Genomic DNA, 24,228 nt, shown 5'->3' with positions numbered 1-24,228 from the left:
CTCTGCGTAAGAGGAACAAGCAGACGGTGCCTGATGTTTGGTTCTTCCTTCAGAGAAGCGGAGTACAGCTGGTTTAAACTGGGTCTCTTATCTCTTTCTGTCACGGTCATGCTGACTATAAAAGTAAGGCCAGAAGGAGCCTGGGCTTCACTTTCTCTATCTATCTATCTCCCTTCTGGTGTTCTGTACACAGTATGCTTAGTGTTAAGGTTTAGACTTATTATAAGCTATTGTAAGTTTCAGTTAAGTCTGCTGCAACTGGATTTCTTATGGACAGTGCCAGTCCTGAATGTATTGGATCTGTGACCATTATGTTAATCTGAATTCAGCAGCAGTAAAGCTCTGCTGGATGAAATTAAATTGCCTCTGGTCTATTCTTTGGGAATCCTGCAACGTGTTAAAGTTTTTACTCTGCTAACTATACGTTGGAATCTACTCTGGATCAATATTGAGTAGAATTCCATGACATTAAAAAAAAAAGATTATTAGTATAGTTTTATTTTCACTAGCTTCATATAGAGCTGTGACCATTTTCTGGGATTATCCATGTCAGAACTCTGGCAAATGTATTCACTTTTAAGTAGACAGTGATAATCTGCTATAAGCATAAAACAGAAATAAGTTTAATTGGTGTATGAAATGGAGAATTGACCAGGCTTTATTTGCAGAACTAAAGCCAACGTGGCGGGGTGGGTAAGCGTTAAGTGTCATTCCTGGAGTAGGAAAGGCCACATGCAAATCCCCACAGAGCTATTAGATTCATGGGGTGACCTTGAGCCAGTTAGTCTCTCCTCCTTGCCTTATTCTCAGTGCTGTTGTGATGATAAAATACAGTGGGGAGATAGATAGATAATATTTATTACGGCCATAGGCCCATACAGGTAAAAACAACACATAAGTGACAGCTTGTGCCGTGGGGAAAGGAAAAAAAAACAGTCGCTAAAATACCACTATAACAATAAATACTATAAGATGGAAAGGCATGCTACGCCTTAATTAGCTTGTAGCGCTCCTTGGCGTCGCTTTTGGGAGAGGACAGCGACCAGGAACCTAGCCACTTTCAGGGTCGTGTGGGAATCCTTATCCTGCAAGATTTGGGCAAGGTGGAATTTTGGTGGGGTACCCTCTAGTTTCTGTATGATTGATCCCAACAAATTTGCCCGTGGCACATTGAACAGGGGGCAACTGAACATAATGTGCTGGAGCGACTCCGGCGTCACCTTATCACATTCGCACGTGGCGGGGACTTGGCCCTTTGAGAATCTATGTCTCAGGACATTGGAGGGGAAAACGTTGAACCTCGCTTTGGTGAAGGCCAGTCTATGGGCAACAGTCGAAAGGGAGGAGAGGTATGATGGAACGCAATAAGTTAAAGTGATACCAATGTTCTGGGGCGAACAAACACCTCCCCCCAGCGTATAATTTTGCTGCAAGTCGATGTCATCCAGTCTTTGACGGATCAGTCTTTGAGCAGTGATTTGATCTAGTTTTAGGGAATCTGAGGGAGAGATTCCATAGCTCAGGAGTTTGGCATGAATTTTACTAGTCCAAAGGCTGGAGAATTCATCTCGCCATAAGCATTGGACAAGGTAATGATTTGGTAATCTATGCCACAATGATAACCAGTAATTGAAGACTTGCTTCCACAGGCAAGTTTCTAAGGATGCGATCTTCAATTCTAGTCGCATGGCTGCGTTGCTTACGCACAGGGGGAGCATTAGGAGCCGGCGTAGGAATTGGCTTTGCAGAGTCTCAAGGGGAGCAAGATCTGTCATCACGGCCCAGAGCGGGGCAGCATAAGCAAGCACTGCAACCACTTTTGCCTTGAACACCTTTAGGGCCGAGGGAACATGCAGAGCTCCGTCCGAAAAGAAAAATCGGAGGAGCGCATATGACAGGGTTTTGGCCTTGTTAAGTAGGTGTTGAATTTGAGCTTTCCATCCCAAGTTGTATTGAAAAATAACTCCTAGATATTGAAATTTTAGGACTTGCTCTATTTTTGCACCACCAAGCTTCCATTTGTATAATCTCCGGCTTCTGGAGAAAATCAGAATCTTGGACTTAGCATGGTTGATGGTTAATTGGTTGAGTTGGCAATACGTGGCAAAGATCTTCAGAGCTCTGGTTAGTCCAACACGTGTATAAGATAGAATTACCGCGTCGTCCGCATATAAAAGGAGTGGGCAGCGGTAATCCGCTAGTCTAGGCGCGTGTGTACTTGGAGATGAGTTAACTAGGGGTGCTCGCATGTCGCTGATGAAAAGGTTGAATAGGCAGGGAGCCAATATACATCCTTGGCGCACCTCCTTGGCGCACAGTGGGGAGGAAATCTATGTATACTACCCAGAGCTCCGGGGGGGGGGGGATGGGAGGTGGAACAGAACTATAACAGAGATGGGAAAATACTTTCTGCAGTTAGCCTGCACTGGCTAAAATATTGTAAATGATTTCTCTGCCCTTCCACAGCAGACTGCCTTTGCACCCAGAAAACCTACAGAGGCCTGGAACAGAGAGAAAAAATGTGTCACATCAACTCTTCTCTGTGTCACAAAGGAAACCCAGCATTTAAGCAATGCCTTACAAATCTTGCTCCTTCGATCAGAAGATGAAATGAGCATCACTACAAACACACCAGCCCTCCCCCACCCAATGAAGCAGCACTTCCAGTGGCTAATCAGAGAAGAATGTAAGTGACAGTACTTCTAATCGTATAATTATCATTACCTAGATAGGGCGCTGCTGTGCTGCAAGAAGCGGAGTGGGTGAAAAGCTATGCTTACTTCTCCATTCCTTAGCAGGTGCACTAAGGGGTAAGTAGTCACCCATGTTACTCGTGTTACCATTCTGCGAAACATGGGGACCTTTCAAAGCAAAATGCCAATAGATGACCACTTCTACTCAGGTATACGTCCTATTAAACTCAAGGGGTCTTACTCCCAGGTGTATGACAACAGCCTATTCTTCCTCCAAGCTGACAATAATATATTATAACATGAGTTGCTCTTCTCTCTCCCCATCGTCTAACAATATGGCGCCACATTTTTCCTCTCAGATTATTATGGAAATACATGTTTTGAAAATAACGCATTTCCCCAGAAACACAATGTTATTCACATATCTATAGCACAAACATACTGCTAATATCACTTGTAAAATGCAGTCGTTTTTCAATCCCTCTTTTCACCTTCCATATGTTACTGTTCTCAGGGGAAGATAGAACCTTTGAGTACATACTGTTTTGAAGTTCATCCTTTTGGTCCTCTCTGTCTCTAATCCAGTCTGAAGCAAGAGGAAGAATGCAGAATGAAAAGGCTTTCAATTCCCACTTCTCTCATATCCACAAATGAAACAGAAATTTGGCTCTTAGTGAAAACTTAGCATTTATGAATGCATGTACATGCTCAAAGGATTCAGGAACAATGTCACTGAGAAGATCTGCCCTTTTGCAAAACACAGGAATGCTCTCAAAAACCAGCTGATAAGAGTTCTATTATACTTGCCTACAAGGTTAATCAAACTATTTGACCAAACCACTGCAGCTAGGAAGTAAGCACAATGTCACAGTTCTCATGCTGCAACCACCGGCAGAGGGAGTGCACCGCCCCCAGCAGCGCGATCCCGGTGGGGTGCCATCGTGGCTGCCCCCCCACGCTGGGCACCACGCCCCTGTGGACGGCACACCATGCCCCTGGGATGCGCGCCAACCCCGCCCCCGCCTGCTCTCCACCCCCACCCACCCCCCAGTGCTGGAGGATGAAGCTCTGCCACTGGCTGCAGCAGCACAATGAATCAAGTCTGGGTTGACAACAGGAGACAGGGGGAAAGGAACCCCTGAGTGACGTATGTGGCCAAGTTGACTGCAAGTTACTCATCACTACTTCAGCATGATTGCAACTTTAAGCTCCAAAGATCTGAGCTACTTCAATCGCAGCTGAATGCAAAATTTGAAATCTGTCATTATCCCAGCCATTAGAATCTCATCACATCTGATGACTCGCAAAATCAGGTTTTGATTCAAATTCAAACATCTGTTTGAGATTAATAATTTCAGAGAAGACTTGGGGGTTGAAACATCATTCATCTAATTTAATTACAAGCCATGCTATTTGGATAATTTTGTAAGGAAAATGAAAAAGTCCAACAACTTAATGCTGACAGTCTCTCTTGCTATGTAAAAGTTCCAGGCTAAAAAACAAGTGGGGAATCACCCCCTATAAACACAAACGTTTGAAATTTAAATTAAAAGCTATGCATTTTTTATTCACTGTAACATCAGGCAGATACAAATAATAATAGAAAAGGTGTCAGGTTTCCTAATAATTTTATACAGTGGAACCTTGGGTTGCAGACGTAATCCATGATGGAGGCACGTCCACAACCCGCAGTGTTCGTAACCTGCAGCACAGCGTCTGTGCATGTGCGTGACACAATTTAGCACTTCTGCGCATGCACAAGCGGCAAAACCCAGAAGTAACCCGAGGTACCACTGTAATCAACCAGGGAAAAGGTTGATTGTACAATAAGAGTTGCTATATAAATGGTGCAAAATATAGGCTGTTACACATGCATAAGATCACATTGAAATATAATTCCCCGCCATACTTAAGAGAGCCCAGCAGGCCTGTGTGACTCTCACTGATGCTTACTTTAATACAGGCTCAAACAGACAAAAAATTCACAGCTTAGAATAAGGAAAGCTGGGAGACAGTGGGAAAAAGGCAATTATCAAACATCTAGGAATGGAAGATCAGAACCACCCATCTTAAGCAAATGCAGGAGACAATTCTGGCAATGTTTAGTCACTTAGTACTAACCCTTAGGCTTCCGCGGCTGCCCACTGACATGCGCTCATCTTCATCTGAAGCCTACAGGGAAGCAAGTAAAGAGGATACCAGACAACCATTTAAAAAAGACGGAAATGCAACACTCAGTCAATAATCCAGGGAGAAGTTTTAATGATGAAATACAAGATAAGGTACCAAAACACTACACAGCCTAACGTATATATGAAACATTCAGCAGGGAGGGAAAAAACCCCAGCAAAATGAAATCCAAAAAAGGAGAAATATCTAAAGCATTATTAGCTTTTTATGTTCCTTGTAGTTATCTGAAAACATTTCAGTTTATGTGAAGGAGATACATAGAAGTTAATCTGTTTATTTATTTATTTATTCATTAAATTTATATACTGCCCTTCATCTGAAGATATCAGGGCAGTTTGCTTGATAAAAATACAGGATAAAAGAAGAAAATAAAGTTAGAACAAAAACCAATCAAAACAAAACAACCGCTCCCCAAAAACCCCCACACATTTAAAATTCCATAGAATATTGATCAGCCAGAGGCTGGTTATAGAGAAATGTTTTTGCCTGCCAGCTAAAGATGTATAATGAAGGCACAGACAAACCTCCCTGGGAGAGCATTCCACAATTAGGAGCCACTGCAGAAAAGGCCTGTTCTCATGTTGCCCCCTCCGGACCTCTCATGGAGGAGGCACATGAAGAAGGGCCTCAGATGAGGATTTTAGGGTCTGGGTCAGTTCATATGAAGAGCGACGGTCCTTATGGTATACCACTACTAAGCCGTTTAATGCTTTATACTTCAAAACCAGGACTTTAAATTAGACCCAGAAATTAATTGGCTGCCAGTGTAGTCTGGCCAGGATCAGTGTAATATGCTCAAACCATCTTGCCCTGATGAGCAACCTGGCTGCTGAATTCTGCATCAGGTGAAGTTTCTAAACCACTGAAGAATCTTCAGAGGCAGCCCTATGTATAACATGTTGCAATAATCTAATTTAGAGATTACCAGAGCAGACAACAGAAGTTAGGCTATCCCTGGTGCAGCTAGACAACCAGCCGAAGCCAATGGAAGGCACTCTGCGCCACTGAGGCCACCTGAGCATAGGCACCAACTCTGAGGGGACCTGGGTTCTGGGGCACCCACAAAATTGTTACTGTGAGTGCCCAGCCAGTCAACCCAATGTGGCGCGCATGCATGACCTCACACAGCGTGCTGAGGCCCAACGTGGCCTGTTGCACCCTCCGAAAGCTCATTGCAGCTGCTGGAGGGTCCAACGGGGCCTGTTGCACCATGTGATGTCATGCGTGTGACGTGTGTGATGGTGTGTGCATGTGCGCACTGGGCACCCACAATGTGGGGCGGAACCCAGCGTGCCTGCACCTGATCCTCAAGCGACAGCAAAGGATCCAGGAGTACCTCCAAGCTACTGGTAGCATTAAGCACATTTAAGATCCATGCAGACATAACAGTGGTTAAAATGAAGAACAGAGGGAACATGTATATGAAAGAGGAATGGTGATCCCATGATCCCTGCGGATGATCCCATCCTGCTCCCAATTCATTCAATTAAAAAATAATCAATGTGGGGTTTTGTTTCAGCTAAATTTGCAGAGGTGCTCCATAAATCTCCACAAAGAAGATTAATTTTAGTCATTAATTTTTATTCATTACTTTTAAAATGAAAGTTCTAGCACAAAGTGCAAACAATACTGACCGAGGCATTTCTTCTGGATTTACGGGTGTAACGCTCACTATCTTCCTATCAAGGAGAAGGAAAGACAGAAGATAAAATGTAAGGGAGAAGCATGCATACAGAACTTTGAAAGAAAAATGTTAGGGTCAAGAACTCAGCAAGATTGCACCTGATGATGAAAAATGGTACTCAAAGATAATTCAGAGAAAATAGCAATAGGTATTTCACCATATCTGAAATCCATTGTTGTTCCAGACTCAGAAATCTATTGTGTATATGAAATCTCATGACATAATTATTCCTTTTGCAAGCCCACTTCTATTCCTTAATATGCAACTGTGAGCTAAATAATTCTATAAGCACACATTCTAATTGTTCTGAGTTCATAGACTGAGAAGCTCATTTTGGTACTTCTGTTTCCGATAGTCTACAAATGTAGGGTACACTTTAACCTGTGCTGAGTTATAGTTATCTACATGGCCAGCAGTGATCAGCAGTGTTTAGGGACCGGCTAAAGCTCAGTGGCAGAGCATCCCTGGTCCCTGGCTCAATCTCCAAGTGGGACGAAGAAAGATTCCCAGGAGACTTGCTGCCAGTCAGTGCAAATAACGCTGAGCAACATGGACCAAAGGCAGCTTTCTGTACAGCCTCCTCACATTAAGCACATAGATGTCCCAGGAAGAAATGTACGAGGATTCTTGGGCAAAGTATCAACAATATGTTAACATTTCTCATACACCTCTCTTATTAATGTTTATGTTCATTAAGATGTTTCCTCAAACCACCACCATGCAATTGTACCCATTATTCAATGGAGAGTAGTGGGAAACAGTGTGGAAGATTGATTCTCGTGCTTGAGATTAAAGCACCTCCTGCTCCTGTGTGCCTGAAGGATGCCTCATGCCTCTCCCCTTTCTCACATCTCTAACAGTGATTGATAAATGGTTAGTGCATATAAGTCTGTGCATGGAAACTAGAGGCTAATCGACAGGTGTCAGCAACATTCTTCAGCAATATGACATGACATCCCAAAGAAATGCTTTGGATTTTAAAAAGGGCAGGGTGGTTTCTGAGAGTTAGTACACCATATCAGTCTTCCAACTCTGAAAAATGTTTTAACAACTAGAGTTCAGGAATGAAAGCGCATCTTCAGGTAGAGATAACAGTTATGCTACATAGTTTATTCAACATGATGGCCAGTTTTAGACAAATCTGAATTCTTAGACAAAGCCTACCATCCACTGCTCGATGTCGCCAAACTTTGTATCCAGACCATAATATTTCTATGAAAGAAAGAAGGTGGTAACTTAGATGAAAAAGTAAACTGCACAAGTTTATAGGCATGCCTACACCAAAGATTTTGCTTTAGTCAATAAAATACATTGATTTGGTTTGACCAAACCATTACTATAGACTTGGAGCTCAACTTTGCTTGACATGGCTACAGTGTAGCTATACCAAGACTATGAAAGTCTCAAAAATTGGGCTTAATCTGCAAATAGCCACTGACATTAATACTCACTGCCTTCCAATTAAGGCAAGAGGGTGACATATTTCAAGGATCAAAAAACCTCAAACATAATCAGTGAAGTTCAGAGTAACATTGATCACACAAATCTAGCAACTAACCTAGAGGTCAAATAGCCACAGCCTCCTCTGTAGCATAGGCATGCCCTTTAAAAAAACATCTGTACAGGGGTGAGCAACTTATTCAGCATCAAGAGTCTCAAAGGAAATGCAGCATGAGCTGAAGGCCCACAGTTAATATGCAGTCTGCATTCTCCGCCCCCATAGGCCACTGTGGTACTCAATCTTAGCCAGAGCCTTTAAAAGTACGAAAATGCTTCAGGGACCCAGAAACTGGGAAACATGCAGTGAACCTGTTTCTTCTTCCAAGGTAGGATCAGCTCAAAGCATTCATTTACTTCTCTGATTCAAGTGTGCAGAAAAAGTATACCATAAAGTGAGAACGATATCTGTGCGGTAAGTTTATCAAGCACATAAAAGAATAGGCACTGTAGAAATATAATTGCAATACAGAAAAATCCACACCCACAGACTCACAATCTAAATAAGATAAGATACAAGGATAATAGAAAATGGAGTCAGAGGAATTAAAGAAAGGAGGTGAGGCACAAAGTGCAAAGAAAAAGTCAGATGAGGGAGATGGAAACGTTTTGAGCAGTTTGAGAGGCAAAAAGAACATTCCAAATATCTATGAGGGCAAAATGTTAACAGTGGAGTGGTGCGCTTTAAAAAATGGATGCATGAGAAAAAAATGAAGACAACAGGGTTTGGGTCAGAACCTGTAAAGCAAAAGAGGAGGGGGAGGATTACAGGAGGAGGATGGGAACAGTGAAGTCACAACATGTATTGTGAGTACTTTGCTTTCCACATTAAAGGGGAGCTTTAAAAGGAACTTGTGGCAGTCTGGAGAGGCACAAGTCAGAAACATAATGCATCATTCTTTTTCTGCACATCTGAATCACCTCGGTCCAGACGATTTCAAGAAAGAGAGAAAGCAAATGAAGAGAAGGCGACTGCCCAATCTCCTTGATACCCCTCCCAGCACAAGAGAGCTCAGAAGTTGCATGTCCCCTCCTCCCCTGCAAACAACACGTTGCCCACCCCTGCATGGCAAGGGATCTCTGCAGCACCACACAGACAAAGGATCAAGCAAACGTGCTCATGCAAGACTGCAAGCCAGAGCGTCTCTTCCGAAGGCACTGAAGCATAAATGGCTTTCCACAAGGCAGCTTCTCTGTTCAGAATGGCAGCACTGTTTAAAGTCAGTCCAGCAGTAATAGGTTGCTGAGCACTGTTAGCAGGGCATATTATTCCATAGAGAAAGAAGTGGAGAATGATGCAGCAGGCCTGAATTTCTGACCCAGTTCAGTCAAGATTTATTATAAAGGAACATTTGAGCAAAAACAGGGGCTTCACACTTTGTTTGACTTAAGTTGCAGGGGCAGGAATGAAAGGTAAATCTATTCTATTGGGATTTTTACAAATTGAGGGAACCCTCTGCTAAAAAGTCCTCTCTCTTGAAGGTTGATGGGTGCCATGAATAACAACTGTCCTGTATTGTTAAGAGGAAGATAAGCATTTCCATGCTAGGCAGAGCGACAATGGTGCTCTAATATTTAATAGACAGCTGCAAAGAAGAGGCACTTCCTGACACACCAACTCCAGTAGAGATATTAAAACAGTTACTTATCTCTTAAGTAGATAAGTCACTCCTATTTCTTCCTGACACACTATTTAACAAGAAGCTCTGTTGGCTTACTGAAATGTGACATTATATGCTTTCTATTTAGCTATTAGAGTGTTGCAGACACCCTTAAAATGTATTTGTTTTTTTCAGCAACTGACCCCAGTTACTAATTTTATGCTTCTTACAAGGGTGAAATTTTACCCATTAATTGAAGTTCAAATTATGTAAAAATACTGAGTGGGGGCCAATGTAACATTAGCACAAGAAGATTGAGATTTAGCATTATTTCACAAGCAGTTGCACTTGAGGCAGTAGTACACAAAGCTTAACTGTCACAGTGTATAAGAATAGCAGTTGCATTAGGAGCTATGCAACAACTTTCACAAATAGAAGACACCCACTGGATTTGGCTGTTACACTACACAGCAAGGCTCCCACTAGCAGTACGGCTGTTGCACAAAGTCAGTAAGCAGGGCCGACAGAATGCAGCCAATACTGAACAACCCATACTAACAATGTGCAAAACTTTTTATCCTATTCCTTTTATAGTGACAGCTGTCCCGTCCCCCATTCAGGGCGGTAGTGCCAGGAGGCGGGCGTGAAGCACTCGGTTCCAAATAGAAGCCGCACTTCAACTTTTCAGTCAGAATTTGGGGGGGAAGTGCAGCTTATATTCGGGCCAATACGGTAAATCCCAATTGCAAACATTTCCTATAGTTCCATCCACATCAAGAGCGTAGTGAATCTGGTTAGCCCAGAAGGCAATAAGCCATAAGTTTCTCTTGAATGTGAGGTATATGAGTTCAATGAAACCAGTGTTCGAGACTCCCATTGTTCTAGGCGCATTTTGCGACTGGGAATTTCATTAGTGCAAGCAATTTCTGAGCTCTAGGCACATTACTGCCTCTAAGATTTCAGATTAAAACAGCCACTGGTGGAGTGGGAGGAGAAATTCCTGCCTGCTCAACTTCCAAGAAATCACTTCAGGGTAAGGCAAGCTGATGGGTTCTGCCTCTCAGCTGGCCTTACAGAATAGCAGTGTTTTGAGCAACCCTCAAAACCCTAAGAAGTTTAAGGTTTAAGGCTGGGGAAGAAAGGCTTCATTTTTTTGCAGTCTTCAGATGAAGACTAGACCATGTGAAAAATGGACATAATATTTTAGCTGCAGTTCATTCATTTGCAGCTTTGTATTCTTGTTGTTGCGCCCATGACCTAGGTTTAAGGTGCCATTTAGCTCCTAGCTTTCATATCTCAGTTTCTAACACTGAATGAAACAAATTTATTTAAAAAGCAAGTGTTTCTGTGATGTCAGAGCAAGTGGTTTTGCACTAGTTTTCTTCTTTTTAAAACATTTACATGAACTCATAAGAGAATGTGCCACACATATTTCAACAACCCAATCAATTTTAAAGGAAACACTTTCAAAGTAACTCTGCACAGAGGGGAGTTGTTAGTGGGGAAGGATATGATTGGTGACCATGGCATGAGCACCATCAATATGCCCCAATGACAACTATGGACACTTCTTTTGCAGCAGTGCTCACTACTGTATATTGCTGGAAGGGACTTCAGGGTCCTCCCACCCCCAGGAACTGACTGAAGCCTTAGAGAAGTCTACAAACCTGGTTTGATAAGAGACAGAGCAGTTAGCATGCACAATGCAGGAAATAACAGCTCCAAGCCTCTGAAGAGGTCTCTCCTTTAGTCCAAGACTAAAGCAGTCAAGCAACTTCAGCGTCTTCAGAAGCTGCCTAATTTGCACTGCCATTCAAGAAGCATTAGTAAGTACAGTCACTGAAGTGAAAACATGCAAAGAAAGAACAGAATATTGCCCAAGCAAAAGGAGCCTGATTGTCAGAATCCTGGGAGACTCATTAGTAAATAGCAGCAGGTTTACCAATGAAGACAGTTTGTGATTTAGTCTTCTATTATAATAATTGCATATGCATATCTTGAAGTTTTATTGAAAACTTCAACATGGGCTGTCACACAAATACACACTACTAAAACTGTTTGGATCCACAAAGAGTATTTTAATTTTACCATATATCAAAATCTGAAAGCTGTTTGTTGCCTGCAACAGCTATTCCAGTATAACATTCTGCTGCTCTAGTCCAAGATTAAGTTATAACTCCAGCCATACACCATAGTTAAACACCCACCCCAATGTGGTATCTTTGAACTACGAGGCATCTTCCCATAGGCAATCACTGGCTGAAAGCATGCCTTGTTTGGACTACATCAATCAGTTGTGAGGGAATGCAAAGGAATTATGGCTCTAAAACCAAATCCACATGGACCAGTGTGCTGGTGTTGTGTGGCAGGTGCTATTTCAGCATTTGAAGTCACAGCCATGCCATCATTTTAGAGCCTAGTAAAAAATCACAGTTAAAAAGAGCAATTATTGTGAACAAGTCCTGTGATATTTCACCCGATTAGTACTATATCAGTAAATTAGCTGTGAGAGAAGCTGTTATTTGAGCAACTCACAACGAGATCAAGTTTACTCTTGGTTGATGTTAATATAGTAGCAGAATTTTACATGTAGAAGCAAGAGAGTCTTAAAGATAAATTTCCAAGTAAATCCTGCTGCATACCTGACATATTTATGTGGGTTTAATTCTCAAGTGCCATCAGGTTTCTTGATGCAAAAGGAAAAGTGCATGCAATCACACAAGAGGCTAAGCAAACCCTACCTTTTGAATTTGATAGATCTACATTGGCAAAGGAAAGGAAAGAAAGAAAGGAGAAAAATAAGGGCAATAGCTTTCAGTAGGTACAGTTCACAAAGAACTCTTCTTCCACATAAACCCATATATGAGAATGCAGAAATAAACCACAGTTCAAGACCATTTTTTTTTTATTTATCAAGAATGCAAAATGTGCTTCAGCAGTGGAGGAAAATTTCACTGGATCCAATACTGTGGACAGAGATCCATATAAAACACAAAGAATGACTCTTGGATTGTTAAAACCCAGCAGTGTGATAGCTCTTCCAGTTCTTTAGACGCTGGCCTTGTAATTTAGGTAGGCACAGGACTCCAGAGTTGCATGGCTGTGCATTTCTGGTAGACCAAGTAGAAGCTTCGGTAATAACATGAACACATAATTTCCTACCCAACTTCCACTGCAACTTATTAATGTAGCCATATCCTGAGAAGTATTATTAGTTGGCTTCACATTATACTCAGACTTCAAGTTCACCAGAAAAGGCAATGAAAAATGCTGATTTTTAAAGCCTTACATACAGTGCTAGGGAGCAGAGGCACAGAATAAGCTCCCGAAACAGAAGATAAACCACATATTTATACTGTAAAAAGTTATTCACAATGAATATACATTGTTGATCCCCAACACAAATAATAATCAAGACTTTTAGACAATAATAGGGCATTTTTCTTTAACACACACAATAGAAGTTTTACTTCTGCAGAAGTTTCTAGCACAAGAGGGGGGGACCCCACACTTCCTGCTTATCCAATTAGAATTACACAAAAGGAATTTTGCCAGTCCAAGCAAGCTCCCCTAGTTTCAGCATAAAGTATATCAAAAGCATACCACCCTTACCTCTGTGTAAATCATATTGTTGACTATATACCATGTCATACATATGTTGCATAATCACACTTTAAGCAGCCTGACCTTTCTACTTTAAATAGCAAACAATGGATCCTGACATTTCAAGAGTATCTTTATGGAAAATTACTTCAAGCAAACATTTTAAGCACAGTGTTGTAGCCCAGAGCTTGCAAGCGATTCCATAACATTCAAAACAGAATACAATAATCACTCAGTCCTCTCTAGATTAATTACAGCAGTGAAGTTTGGACTTTTGGTGGCAGTCCTGTCTTGCAGGAGCTGATGGCACACAGCGCTATTCTCCATAACCCTGAATCAGAAGAAGCTGTGCATGATCTGGACAGCTGCCCACATGCCCACCCCCAGCTCTCTCCAGTGACCATCGCTGCTCAGTTCTTCCCTCCTCAATAGGTGGTGGAGTGGGAATTTGGGAGGAGCCCAGCCAAGTGCTCAGTGCCATTGCCAAGGAGTAAAGGCTGGATTCTCATGTTTTGTGCAGCAGCCAGTAGGCTCCAAATTGAGATATTGCTTTCATAATTTTTGACCTGGCAATATATCACAAATCAGGATGTGTGTTAGGGCTGGGCGATATATCATTCAAAACCAGTTTGAAGTCCATATCATGATATGACTATCATAATTTTTGACCTGGCAATATATTGTGAATCATGATGTGTGGGCGCGTGGGCGCATGCTGTGCAAAAATCACGAGGCAGGAAAAACCATGAAGCCAGCCAGTGCCTCTACATAGCTCCACCCCTATTTCAGACATTGTGATATAACAGCATATTGTGATGTTTATCTGGTGATATATCACAATGTTGAAAACCAGATATCGTCCAGCCCTAGCAGCCAGCTGGGCCAGAAGCATGCTCTGCACTCAAATGCTACTTTTTGTCCTGCCTAGTGCTGCTGCCCTCACAAAGTGGAAGTCACTCTTTGTGGAGGGCAGTGGCAACTGTCAGGACCAAAGCAGCATGAACACATCATGCAAAATGGCAGAGTTCTCTGAGACAGCAATGTTTCAACTGAAATGGCCAGCCCTGCTACTTGATGAGCACATAAAAGCTTTTTCAGTTCTAACCAGCTATTGGATATTTGTTGCTGTTGTTTCTTCAACTGCTGTGCAATCTTATCACGGGTGGAGGGGAGGGAACAAAAAGATCCTGCAAGGTTTTTCACAAAGGTAATTTCCTGGCAATTCTAGCCAATTAGACGGATGTTCTTCAATGTCTCCCCAATCTTGTTCTGTAGATGACTGTTCTGTACACTTCCATAGCCAAGTCAGCATGTTATAGGGAAGAGCTTCCAGATGCTCAGAAAAAAGAAAATTGTACTCCTGCCCATTTTCGCCATCAACAATTGTATCTGCATGCCCTGTTAGGACCTGTGCAGACTTTCACAAAAACTGACATTGAGAACGGCGCCCCTGAACTACTGATGGTCATATATATTGAAGTTGGGAAAGTGTCAGGAAGCAGCACCTGAAAGTAAAATGGCAACGTGCCCTAAACTAGAGAGCCAAATAAATATTTTGGGGTAGTCCTTAGAAAAGTGTCACAAAAAGTAATTCAAAATTTTCCTCAACATAACAGAGCACGCCTTTCTAATAGTTTCAGCAGTAATTTTCTCTCTGAACCTAAAAACATAAGGTGATTATCTCAGACAGATGCTTCAAAGCACACAGCCTCTGCTATGTCAGCTAACATAGAAGGATTTTCTTCAGGGAATTGCATTTCAGATTCCTTTTCATTTGGGATTATTGCCCTCTCTCTTGTACACTGCAGAAGAACATTGTATTAAGCAGCAACTCTGCTAATTTATCAATGTTTTCAATAATCACAATTAACAAATTCAAAAAATGAGAAAAAGAAGGCTGTATTGAGAAGACTTTGACCTTTAAAACAAACAAAAAAATACCTTAATACAGCACCCTATTAACAAACAACAAAACCTAAGTGGGTGATATCACACTGGGTTGTGAAATGAAAACATATCAGGTGTATCAACAACTTGACATAGCTTATCTTTAAAACGTGAACAAAACTTGTTGGGAAACAGGGAGGCATATAAACATGACCTGTTGCAATAAAATGCACATTGCTCCCCGCAATTGGCTACTTTATCCCTCTACTTTACATGCAGGCGTGTTAGATCTAATTTTAAATGCTTCATACTGTATCCTTTAATATACTAGCACTGTGTTATTTTTTATTAAGCACTTTCCCATTAACAGTAGGTTTCAGCTTTCTTAGCCTTCCAGCTAAGAAACAGACCCTCCACCTTGCCTGGTGTCTGCCCTCTTACCCAAACCAACTTTGTTTTGATTGCCAGGTTGGAAAGGACTGCCCAGTGTCTCTGTGTCTGCTTTTTTTTGGTCTTTTATTTCTTTTGGAGGAGTAGTGTTTTGTTGAGGACGTTGACAGAATGGTTGGTGGTACCCTAACTGTGAGAAGTGAAGTTACATGGAAACAGGCAGAGGGTCTTCTCGGTAGTGGCGCCCTCACATCAGATGTCAAGGAGATAAAGAACTATACAACTTTAAGAAGACACCTGAAGGCAGCCCTGTATCAGGATGTTTTTAATGCTTGACATTTTTTTATGTGTGCTGGAAGCTGCCCAGAGTGGCTGGGGAAACCCAGCCAGATGGTCGGGGTATAAATATTCTTATATGTTTGGGGGACATTCTGAGCATTGTCAAATTTTATTCTATAAAATTGGTATTTTGTGGTGCTCAAGACAGTTGCTTGGATTTTCATATAAGCACAGGGGTCCAACTAGCCTGGGGATAACTTTTCTGTCTTAAACATAGAAACTTATGACACAAATTAAGTATATCATGCAAACTAACAATTAAAATTTCTGAAAACAATAAATAGCCAACACACACAATTGTTTTTAGATAAAAAGTAGTTTAGACAGCCAACAAAATTACTTTGAAATAAAAGAAGCTGCAGCTAGTTCTCTCTCTGTTATGAACTGAAAATCCACAGGGAGGGGGCCAAGGCCAACACCCCCATGTGATACCAGGGCTGTGCAAGGCCTGGGCACCTCTCTGTGTCACATCAGATGAGAGCTGTACGCCTTGTATCAAGAGTCAGAGATGCATTTTTGCTTTTTGCAGTTAATATAACATACACACGCTAGAAACTACTTGGTGATTTATAGACAAATACTCTGTACCCAGGCCACGTTTTAACCAGCCATTAATTAAAAGCAATACTGTGAACTCTGCTTAAGAGGCATTTCCAGAATGCACAGTTTTAGTCACAAGTAACTATATTTCCTTGAATATCTTTCTACCATGCACTGCGGATTGATTGTTGCCTCTGGCAGAAACTTAAGAATTGCTATACTTGGTTTCACCCAAAAATGTAAGCTTAAATGGGCCAGTTGTGAGATAGCCAGTTGGATAATTGTCTGCTCAGAAGTTGGTCTGGTTCATACACAATGCTAAATCAATAAATTATAATTTAACACGAACAAGCATAATGCTGGTGCGCAGACTCATGCTGCACAAGGAGGAAACAAACCAGAGTCCTGGCTTAGTGTTACATGTGAACCGGCACATGTTTTTTAAACTACCGTTTACTGTTGTATGTGAAACTGAACATTGGCACTCGTTGCAAGAACTACATCCACTTGGAAGAAGATATAGTTTTAGTGTTAATCCATCTAAGTTCTCAACACATGACTGGATGTTTTACCAACACCCACAGAGAGGCAAGAGTAGTCCCATATACTGGTCAGGATGCAGTTAGGAATTGACAAAAGCAAACACAAGATTTCAGGAGAGGACTCCAAAGGGTGTGTGGAATCTAGATGGACCTCTAGAGACAGCAGCACTTTCAGTAACTGCTCACTTAGGTCCCTTAGGAAGGAGGACACAGGTCACTTAGAAAGCACAAGTAGGATGAATACTGCTGCCAGGGACTATGAGTTTGTTCTACTGCTGTTTAGGAAATCCTGTTACTCAGAACTAGCACAGCAGGTGGATATAAATACCCTTGACAGACGTGTAAACCTTCTGGTGGAGTTTACAAAGGAGAATTCCACTCAGACAGAAGCAACTGCTGTAGAGGAAAGGCTGTTTAGGCCATTTACTATTACTATCTGAGACGGTAGTCTTAAAAGAGCATGCTTTCAAAATATTACCCATTGACTAAATACAAACTATGGAGAGGACTATTGTGGCCACTGCCAGCATTGACCTAGAAGGGTGTGCCAATTCTGTGCATGAGCCCAACAGATGCTCCTCTTGCCTTTATTTCCCAAGCAAGCATACACAAATTGATTCTGAATTCATCGAACACACAAAAGTAGTAATAGCTCTCCAGCTGTCAAGCAGAAAGAGCTAGAACCATACTACTTCGAGGTTGCAAATGCGACTTTTATTTCATTTCAGTTGAGTGATGTGTGAGAAGGAAGCAATACTCAGACCAAAGAAGGTGCTTTCCAAGCCCCCCCCCCCCCCACATCTTAAGGAACAGGAAATTCTGTATAGTTCAAAAGAAAAAATCGTGGCTCTTCTATTTTACATTATTACAAGAAGAACTGAGTAATGTATTTTATCTTTTGTGTAAGGGCTTTGGCTACACAAAAGAAGTAAATAATATTCAAGAAGAACCATTAACACACATGTAATCTATTTTCCATTCATTAAACAAATTTATTACCATCACCACCAACTGTGGCTCCCAAAGGACCGTTTCTGCATTTCATTCAAAAGATCAAGAAGTAATTTTGGGGCTGCAGAGAAAGACAACTCAATCTCTTTCACATACCTCCTTTTGCTGCCTCTCCAGTTCCTTCATTCGGATTTCTCGTGCTTCAGCTCGTGCTGCACGCTTTGCTGCAAGCCTCGCTTCAGCCTACCATAAAGAAAACAAAGAATAAAGCTATATTTCCACATAGTTTAAACTTGCAGAACATGCCTTAGCTGGAGGGGAAGTACATGTAGGCAGACAACAAGCTTTCATGCAAAATGCTCACCCTTAGTCACTGGTAGTATTCAATACCTGCTTGTACTGTCATCCAATAGAATACCTTTAGCCTGCTCCAAGGCAGGGATAGCCAAGGTGGTGCTCTCCAGATCAGGCATGACGGGAGCTGGAGTCCAGCATCATCTGGAGGACACCACACATTGACTATTACAGCTCCGAGGTTTGCATCAAAGTACGCCATATCATCAGTAACATAAGGGCATTTCTAAAAGATGCAATGATTGGCCTTTAGACACGAGTCACTTGTAAATGCAAATACAAAATAGAGAGCAAAGGAGAACCATTTGGAAACTCAAATACATGCTCTAGCTAGCCAGTATAGGTTTTGCACTTTAATTACAGATAAGAGAATAGTAACCACCCCCTACCTTCATCTTGTAAAAATAGCCAAAAGATGTTTTGTTTTGTGAACTCAAAATCTTGCTTATCATGTAGAGACAATTTAGTTGGTCCTAATAAAACAATACTGTTGCTGTTGGGTTTTTCTTTCTGATGAAACATTATGGTTATATATGAGTTTTGTCTATGAGGCATTTGACAAGATATTATTCCTTTGTACATAACTGGGGAATTCACAACTACAAAGCTAGTTTCACCTTTCCCTTACATAAAGTGCCTAAGTAATATGCAAGAAAAGGCTGACTTGAAAAACAGGTTTCCTTCAGCAACTACATCTATAAATAAATGCACTGATTCAACTCACTCAGCATCCATGTGTCAAAAATAGACCACATATAAATATGCTACATGTTTCCACTGAAAGCCTTTTAGCACACCATTGTAATTATTAACTATTTGGAACGCCTGCTTCAATTTTAATGGGCGTTATCTGCTTACATGCAAAATCAAGCGTTCATAAAACAGATATTTTGTTTTGAATGCTAAGCCAGTCTTGATCATTCACAGAAGTTATTTCTACCTCTTTCCCCCAAGCATCTTGATAAAATTACACTTCAATATATTAAAAGTTTAACTTTTAATTTAAAAAGTTAACTTCAATGTCACATTAAGTGGCAAATACATTGACAATTCACCAATCCCTAGCACAAAAAGGAGATTAATCAGAGGCTGAAGTGAGGGGAAGCGGCTCTGGAAAATTAGAAGCCCTTGTTTCTAAGGGCAAATACAACCACCACACAGGATAAGCTGACTCATTTCTTAAATGCTGCTAAAAGTGCTATGGAAAAATCCAACTATGACAGATTACGTCCCGCTTCCTTAGAAAGGTTTCCCCATCCTCCCTGAGATTTGCCATTACTGTGGCTTGGAAAATGTTCTACCTATTGCTACACTTTGCCACTATTTTCTAGTTCTGGGCTTATTGAGTAGATGGCTTATTATGTTCTTGCTATGCCATCATTCTGATTATATAGTTGTTTGCATTGGTTTCCAAAGACATGTACAATGTTTTTAGTGAAACATTTTCCTGTTCAGGGAAGGGGTGGGGTCTTCTTAAAATATAGCTTTGAAAAAGCATCTAGGTTTTTAAAAGTTGTTCTGAAAATGCCTCAAAAATCCAAAGTATTTTAAATTGTTACAGAACATAAATAACTCTTAGAATTAATGACGTCTGAAATTCATGGCAAAAAGGCAGAGAGATTATGCAACATATGTAGTAATTACAGATTACCAAGAAACAGCATGGTAGAAAACTATCCTATGGTAAGCTGCCCATCAGTATTTCCCCTGTGTTGTCTTGAAACAGGATGTCCAAATCAACTCCAATATGTGATTTATCTCAGAAACCTGGCCAGTACTGGAGAAAACTGTAACTTGAGCATGACCAAGATGCTCAAGTTACAGTTGCTGGTTTTGACCTGTAAGGCCTAAATGGCTCAGGACCGCAATACACCAAGGACCTCCAATTCCCATATGAACTGATCTGGACCTTGTGATCGTCCTCTGAGGCCCTTCTTCATGTGCCTCCTCCACAAGAGCTCTGGAGGGTGGCAACATGAGAACAGGTCTTTTCTGAAGTGGCTCCCCATCTGTGGAATGTTTTCCCACAGGGAGGTTCGCCTGACCCCTTCATTATACACCTTTAGGCACTAGGTGAAAACATTTCTTTTCAACCAGGAACTGGGCTGACTAACATCCTAAGTTCTTTTATATGTGTTTGCGGGAGGGGATGAAGAGGTTTTCGTATTATTTTTGTAATTGTTTTTATTATGTATTTTGTGAACCACCCTGAGATCTACAGATGAAGGGCAGTATACAGATTTAATAAACAAGCAAGCAAGCAAGTTAACAAACAAACAAACATATTTCCCTCCCAATTAGTGACAAGAAGGGAGGCTCCTGGATCCCATTAACAAACTATTCATTCAGATTTTAGCGGAGAGGATTGAACCCAAGCAAGCAAGTCACCAAGGTTCAAAATGAGACCATGATCAGTTGAGAAAGAATCCTGGCAGCAGTAGACTCTCCTTGCAACCTCTCCACCAACACATGGCATGATCTGGAGTCACCAGACATTTTTGCATCTTCCACAAATCAAACCCTCCCTGCTCCAACCCCCAATGGGCATAATAGGATGCCCTGAATGGACTATGGATCCATAAGCCTCTGTGAAGCCTGCAAACTTCATACCATGAACCAAGTCCTCCCAGCTATGTGGGAGAGGCATTTGCATTTCAGACATCCAATATACCAAATTAGTTAATCAGGTTGATATGTGCCATTCTAATTCAGGTCCAGAGAAGCAAGATGGCCACTTAATAAAGATTTCACACCTTTAAGAGATAATACTATAGGCTACTTATGTGAACCACGGTGATACAGAGAGGAGTAGAAACAAAACCAGTAACTTGTAGTCCCTGAATCTGAAAACCAAAATAGGTAATTTTTTAGTTGCTGAAATTTTGCTTGCATTAATAAATTCTTTCCTGGCACTATGACTTATGCTGCCCAGACAAGCAACATGTTGCCAAGCAACCAACTGCCTGGAGTTCTTAATTGGTAGGGAAGCGGAAAAAACCAACAAAAACTTGAGGAGCTTTGGGGATGACAACACCTAGCAACAGTATTCAGCTTTCCCATGAATTTTCCAAACTTCTGCCAGCTTCAACACAGTAATTCAGCCTGGCAAACAAACTGTTATGTTACCATCATATCTTCCATAACTGACGATCTGCACTTATTTTTAAACATATTGCAGAATTTTAGATTACAATGAGGGATTCCAGATGCTAGAATCCACATCTGATTCCCCTTTCATGTGTTGTCCTGTGTTTTCCCTGTTGGAAGAAAGCAATTGTATTTCCTTATCTAGAGTTTGAAGGAGCACTGTTTTATCTAGCAATCTAGCCAGCACTTGTTTGTAAGCCTCTATGTCTAAGTTGGGACGCGGGTGGCGCTGTGGGTTAAAGCCTCAGCACCTAGGACTTGCCGATCGAAAGGTTGGTGGTTCGAATCCCCGCGGCGGGGTGCGCTCCCGTCATTCGGTCCCAGCGCCTGCCAACCTAGCAGTTCGAAAGCATCCCCGGGTGCAAATAGATAAATAGGGACCGCTTACTAGCGGGAAGGTAAATGGCGTTCCGTGTGCTGCGCTGGCTCGCCAGATGCAGCTTGTCACGCTGGCCACGTGACCCGGAAGTGTCTGCGGACAGCGCTGGCCCCCGGCCTATAGAGTGAGATGGGCGCACAACCCTAGAGTCTGTCAAGACTGGCCCGTACAGGCAGGGGTACCTTTACCTTTTTTTACCTTTTTATGTCTAAGTTAGTGGGACGTGGGTGGCGCTGTGGGTTAAACCACAGAGCCTAGGACTTGCCAATCACAAGGTCGGCGGTTCGAATCCCCGCGATGGGACGAGCTCCCGTCGCTCGGTCCCTGCTCCTGCCAACCAAGCAGTTTGAAAGCACGTCAAAGTGCAAGTAGATAAATAGGTACCACTCTGGCGGGAAGGTAAACAGCGTTTCCGTGTGCTGCTCTGGTTCGCCATGCTGGCCACATGACCCGGAAGCTGTAAGCCGGCTCCCTCGCCCAATAAAGCGAAATGAGCACCACAACCCCAGAGTCGGCAATGACTGGATCTAATGGTCAGGGGTCCCTTTACCCTTTACCTTTTATGTCTAAGTTAACACCACATCTAAAAGCTGAGCCATTTTGTTTGTTCTCCTCCAACTTGTTGAGACCTTGCTGTTTTTCTCTCTCATCTCCACTCATCCTGTAAGAAGTTCTTACATGAATAAAGCCTTTGAAATGGTAAGTGATTATTCCAATCTAATTCTACCAAGCTGCAGGGTCTCCTGACAGTCTCAAAATATGATGCAATCCCATTCTGCAAGGATGCATTTGTGAATAATACAACCACCCGAGTAGGGCCTGTGTCAAGTGTATTTCTCACTTTCATTTCCAACAACAGTACAGTATGTCAAATACCTTACAGAGATCCAAACAATGGAAACATGTTCATATTATTCATGTACACATACCAGCATCGTTAGGTTGACCATATGAAAACTGTGGGAACCCAGGAAAATGGCTTTTTATGTACAGATATTGAACTACGATTTGGAGGTTCTGTACATTTTCAACCTGATGGTTTCTTCTTTAGCTATTGGTATCATCAGCAGTAAATGCAGTTTGTTCCTGCAGCAACTCACCTATTGCTTGAGCAACTGAGCCCATCTGAAGACTAGAACCTTGCTCAGGCCTTATAGCACTAACAAAAATATCTATCTCGCCTAAGAAAGCCTGCACATTTAGAGATTTGGCAGATTCCTACTTTGTTTCTGCTTCCTCTTCACTTTCTAGCCTGGCCAGTTCGGTGCCCATACTGATTTGCTGCCAGCAATTACAATGGCTCCTTGTGAGCTTTTAGACAAACAAAACGTACTCTCTTAAGATACACGGGCCTAATTATGGCATGGGAAACAAACATCCTATTGTCATCATTGCTAGTATTGACTGTTCATGTATTGTATGACAGATGGCAAGAACAAGAGGATTGCTGAAAGCCATGCAGTTCTTCTCAGTTTCACCAAAATCAAGCAAGCTTCCCATTTCAGTTAAGTATTGTTTAGAAGTTGGAATATAGGGGACCCTACAAAAGTGAAAGCCTAAGGAGAAGAAGAGCTCTTCCCTCTGTCTGCCCTGGCAACTCTCTATGGGAATTTATGGAGAAAGGGTTGCTAGTGACAGGCTTGGCTCAAAATCAAACCAGCCTCTTATGATTAGGTTCTCAAGTGATTCCATGCAAACTAAACAAGCCATTCTTCGTTGTGCGCTGTCATCTGGTTGATTCACTTTTCCGGCACACATCCAAACAAAATAACCTAACTTGATCTGCTTGCTTGTTGATGGCATGATGAAGGGGGTCCTTATTCTATTAGCTAAAATAAAAGGTAAAGGTAAAGGGACCCCTGACCATTAGGTCCAGTCGTGACCGACTCTTGGGTTGCAGCGCTCATCTCGCTTTATTGGCCGAGGGAGCCGGCGTACAGCTTCCAGGTCATGTGGCCAGCAGGACTAAGCCGCTTATGGCGAACCAGAGCAGCGCATGGAAACGCCGTTTACCTTCCCATCGGAGAGGTTCCTATTTATCTACTTGCACTTCGTGTTTTCGAACTGCTAGATTGGCAGGAGCAGGGGCCGAGCAATAGGAGCTCACCCCGTCGAGGGGATTCAAATCGCCGACCTTCTGATCGGCAAGCCCTAGGCTCTGTGGTTTAACCCACAGCACCACCTGCATCCCATGCTTTTGCCTTAGTGTATGCATTTTTGGTTTCGTGGCAGGAAAACTGTATTGCAAAATTCATCTCTTTGCCACCCCCAACTTGCAAATAAACCCAGACCACACCAAAGGCAGAGAGCAAGTCCGCTGAGCAAAGCAGACATATGGGAGAGCAATCTTGATTTATGACAATGAATGAAAATCAGTCATTGCTTTCAAAATGTACACACCTTGGCGATGCTCAAAGTCTTGCCCTCCTCA

General features: G+C 42.0%; 1 protein-coding gene across 24 annotated transcripts in view; it reads right to left on the bottom strand.

The window, feature by feature from the left end:
- The window catches only part of LRRFIP1 (LRR binding FLII interacting protein 1), a 106,838-nt gene that overhangs the window by 53,443 nt on the left and 29,167 nt on the right, over positions 1-24,228 (bottom strand). For 13 of the 24 annotated variants that reach the window (XM_077919223.1, XM_028704503.2, XM_077919193.1 and 10 more), the window contains exons 2-7: positions 18,074-18,160; positions 12,407-12,424; positions 7,732-7,779; positions 6,518-6,562; positions 4,815-4,865; positions 3,235-3,279 (exon numbers count right to left, since the gene is read on the bottom strand). In XM_077919223.1, the coding sequence (XP_077775349.1) occupies positions 3,235-3,279; positions 4,815-4,865; positions 6,518-6,562; positions 7,732-7,779; positions 12,407-12,424; positions 18,074-18,160 (294 nt within the window). The remainder of the gene's footprint in view (positions 1-3,234; positions 3,280-4,814; positions 4,866-6,517; positions 6,563-7,731; positions 7,780-12,406; positions 12,425-18,073; positions 18,161-24,228) is intronic. The other 11 variants (XM_028704510.2, XM_028704464.2, XM_077919213.1 and 8 more) reach the window with 5 other exon arrangements.

This window comes from Podarcis muralis, chromosome 1 (assembly GCF_964188315.1).
Source record: "Podarcis muralis chromosome 1, rPodMur119.hap1.1, whole genome shotgun sequence".
In the NCBI taxonomy this organism is placed as follows: Eukaryota; Metazoa; Chordata; class Lepidosauria; order Squamata; family Lacertidae; genus Podarcis; species Podarcis muralis.
Note: the sequence above shows the minus strand (reverse complement) of the source record. Positions and strands in the feature narration are given on the sequence as shown.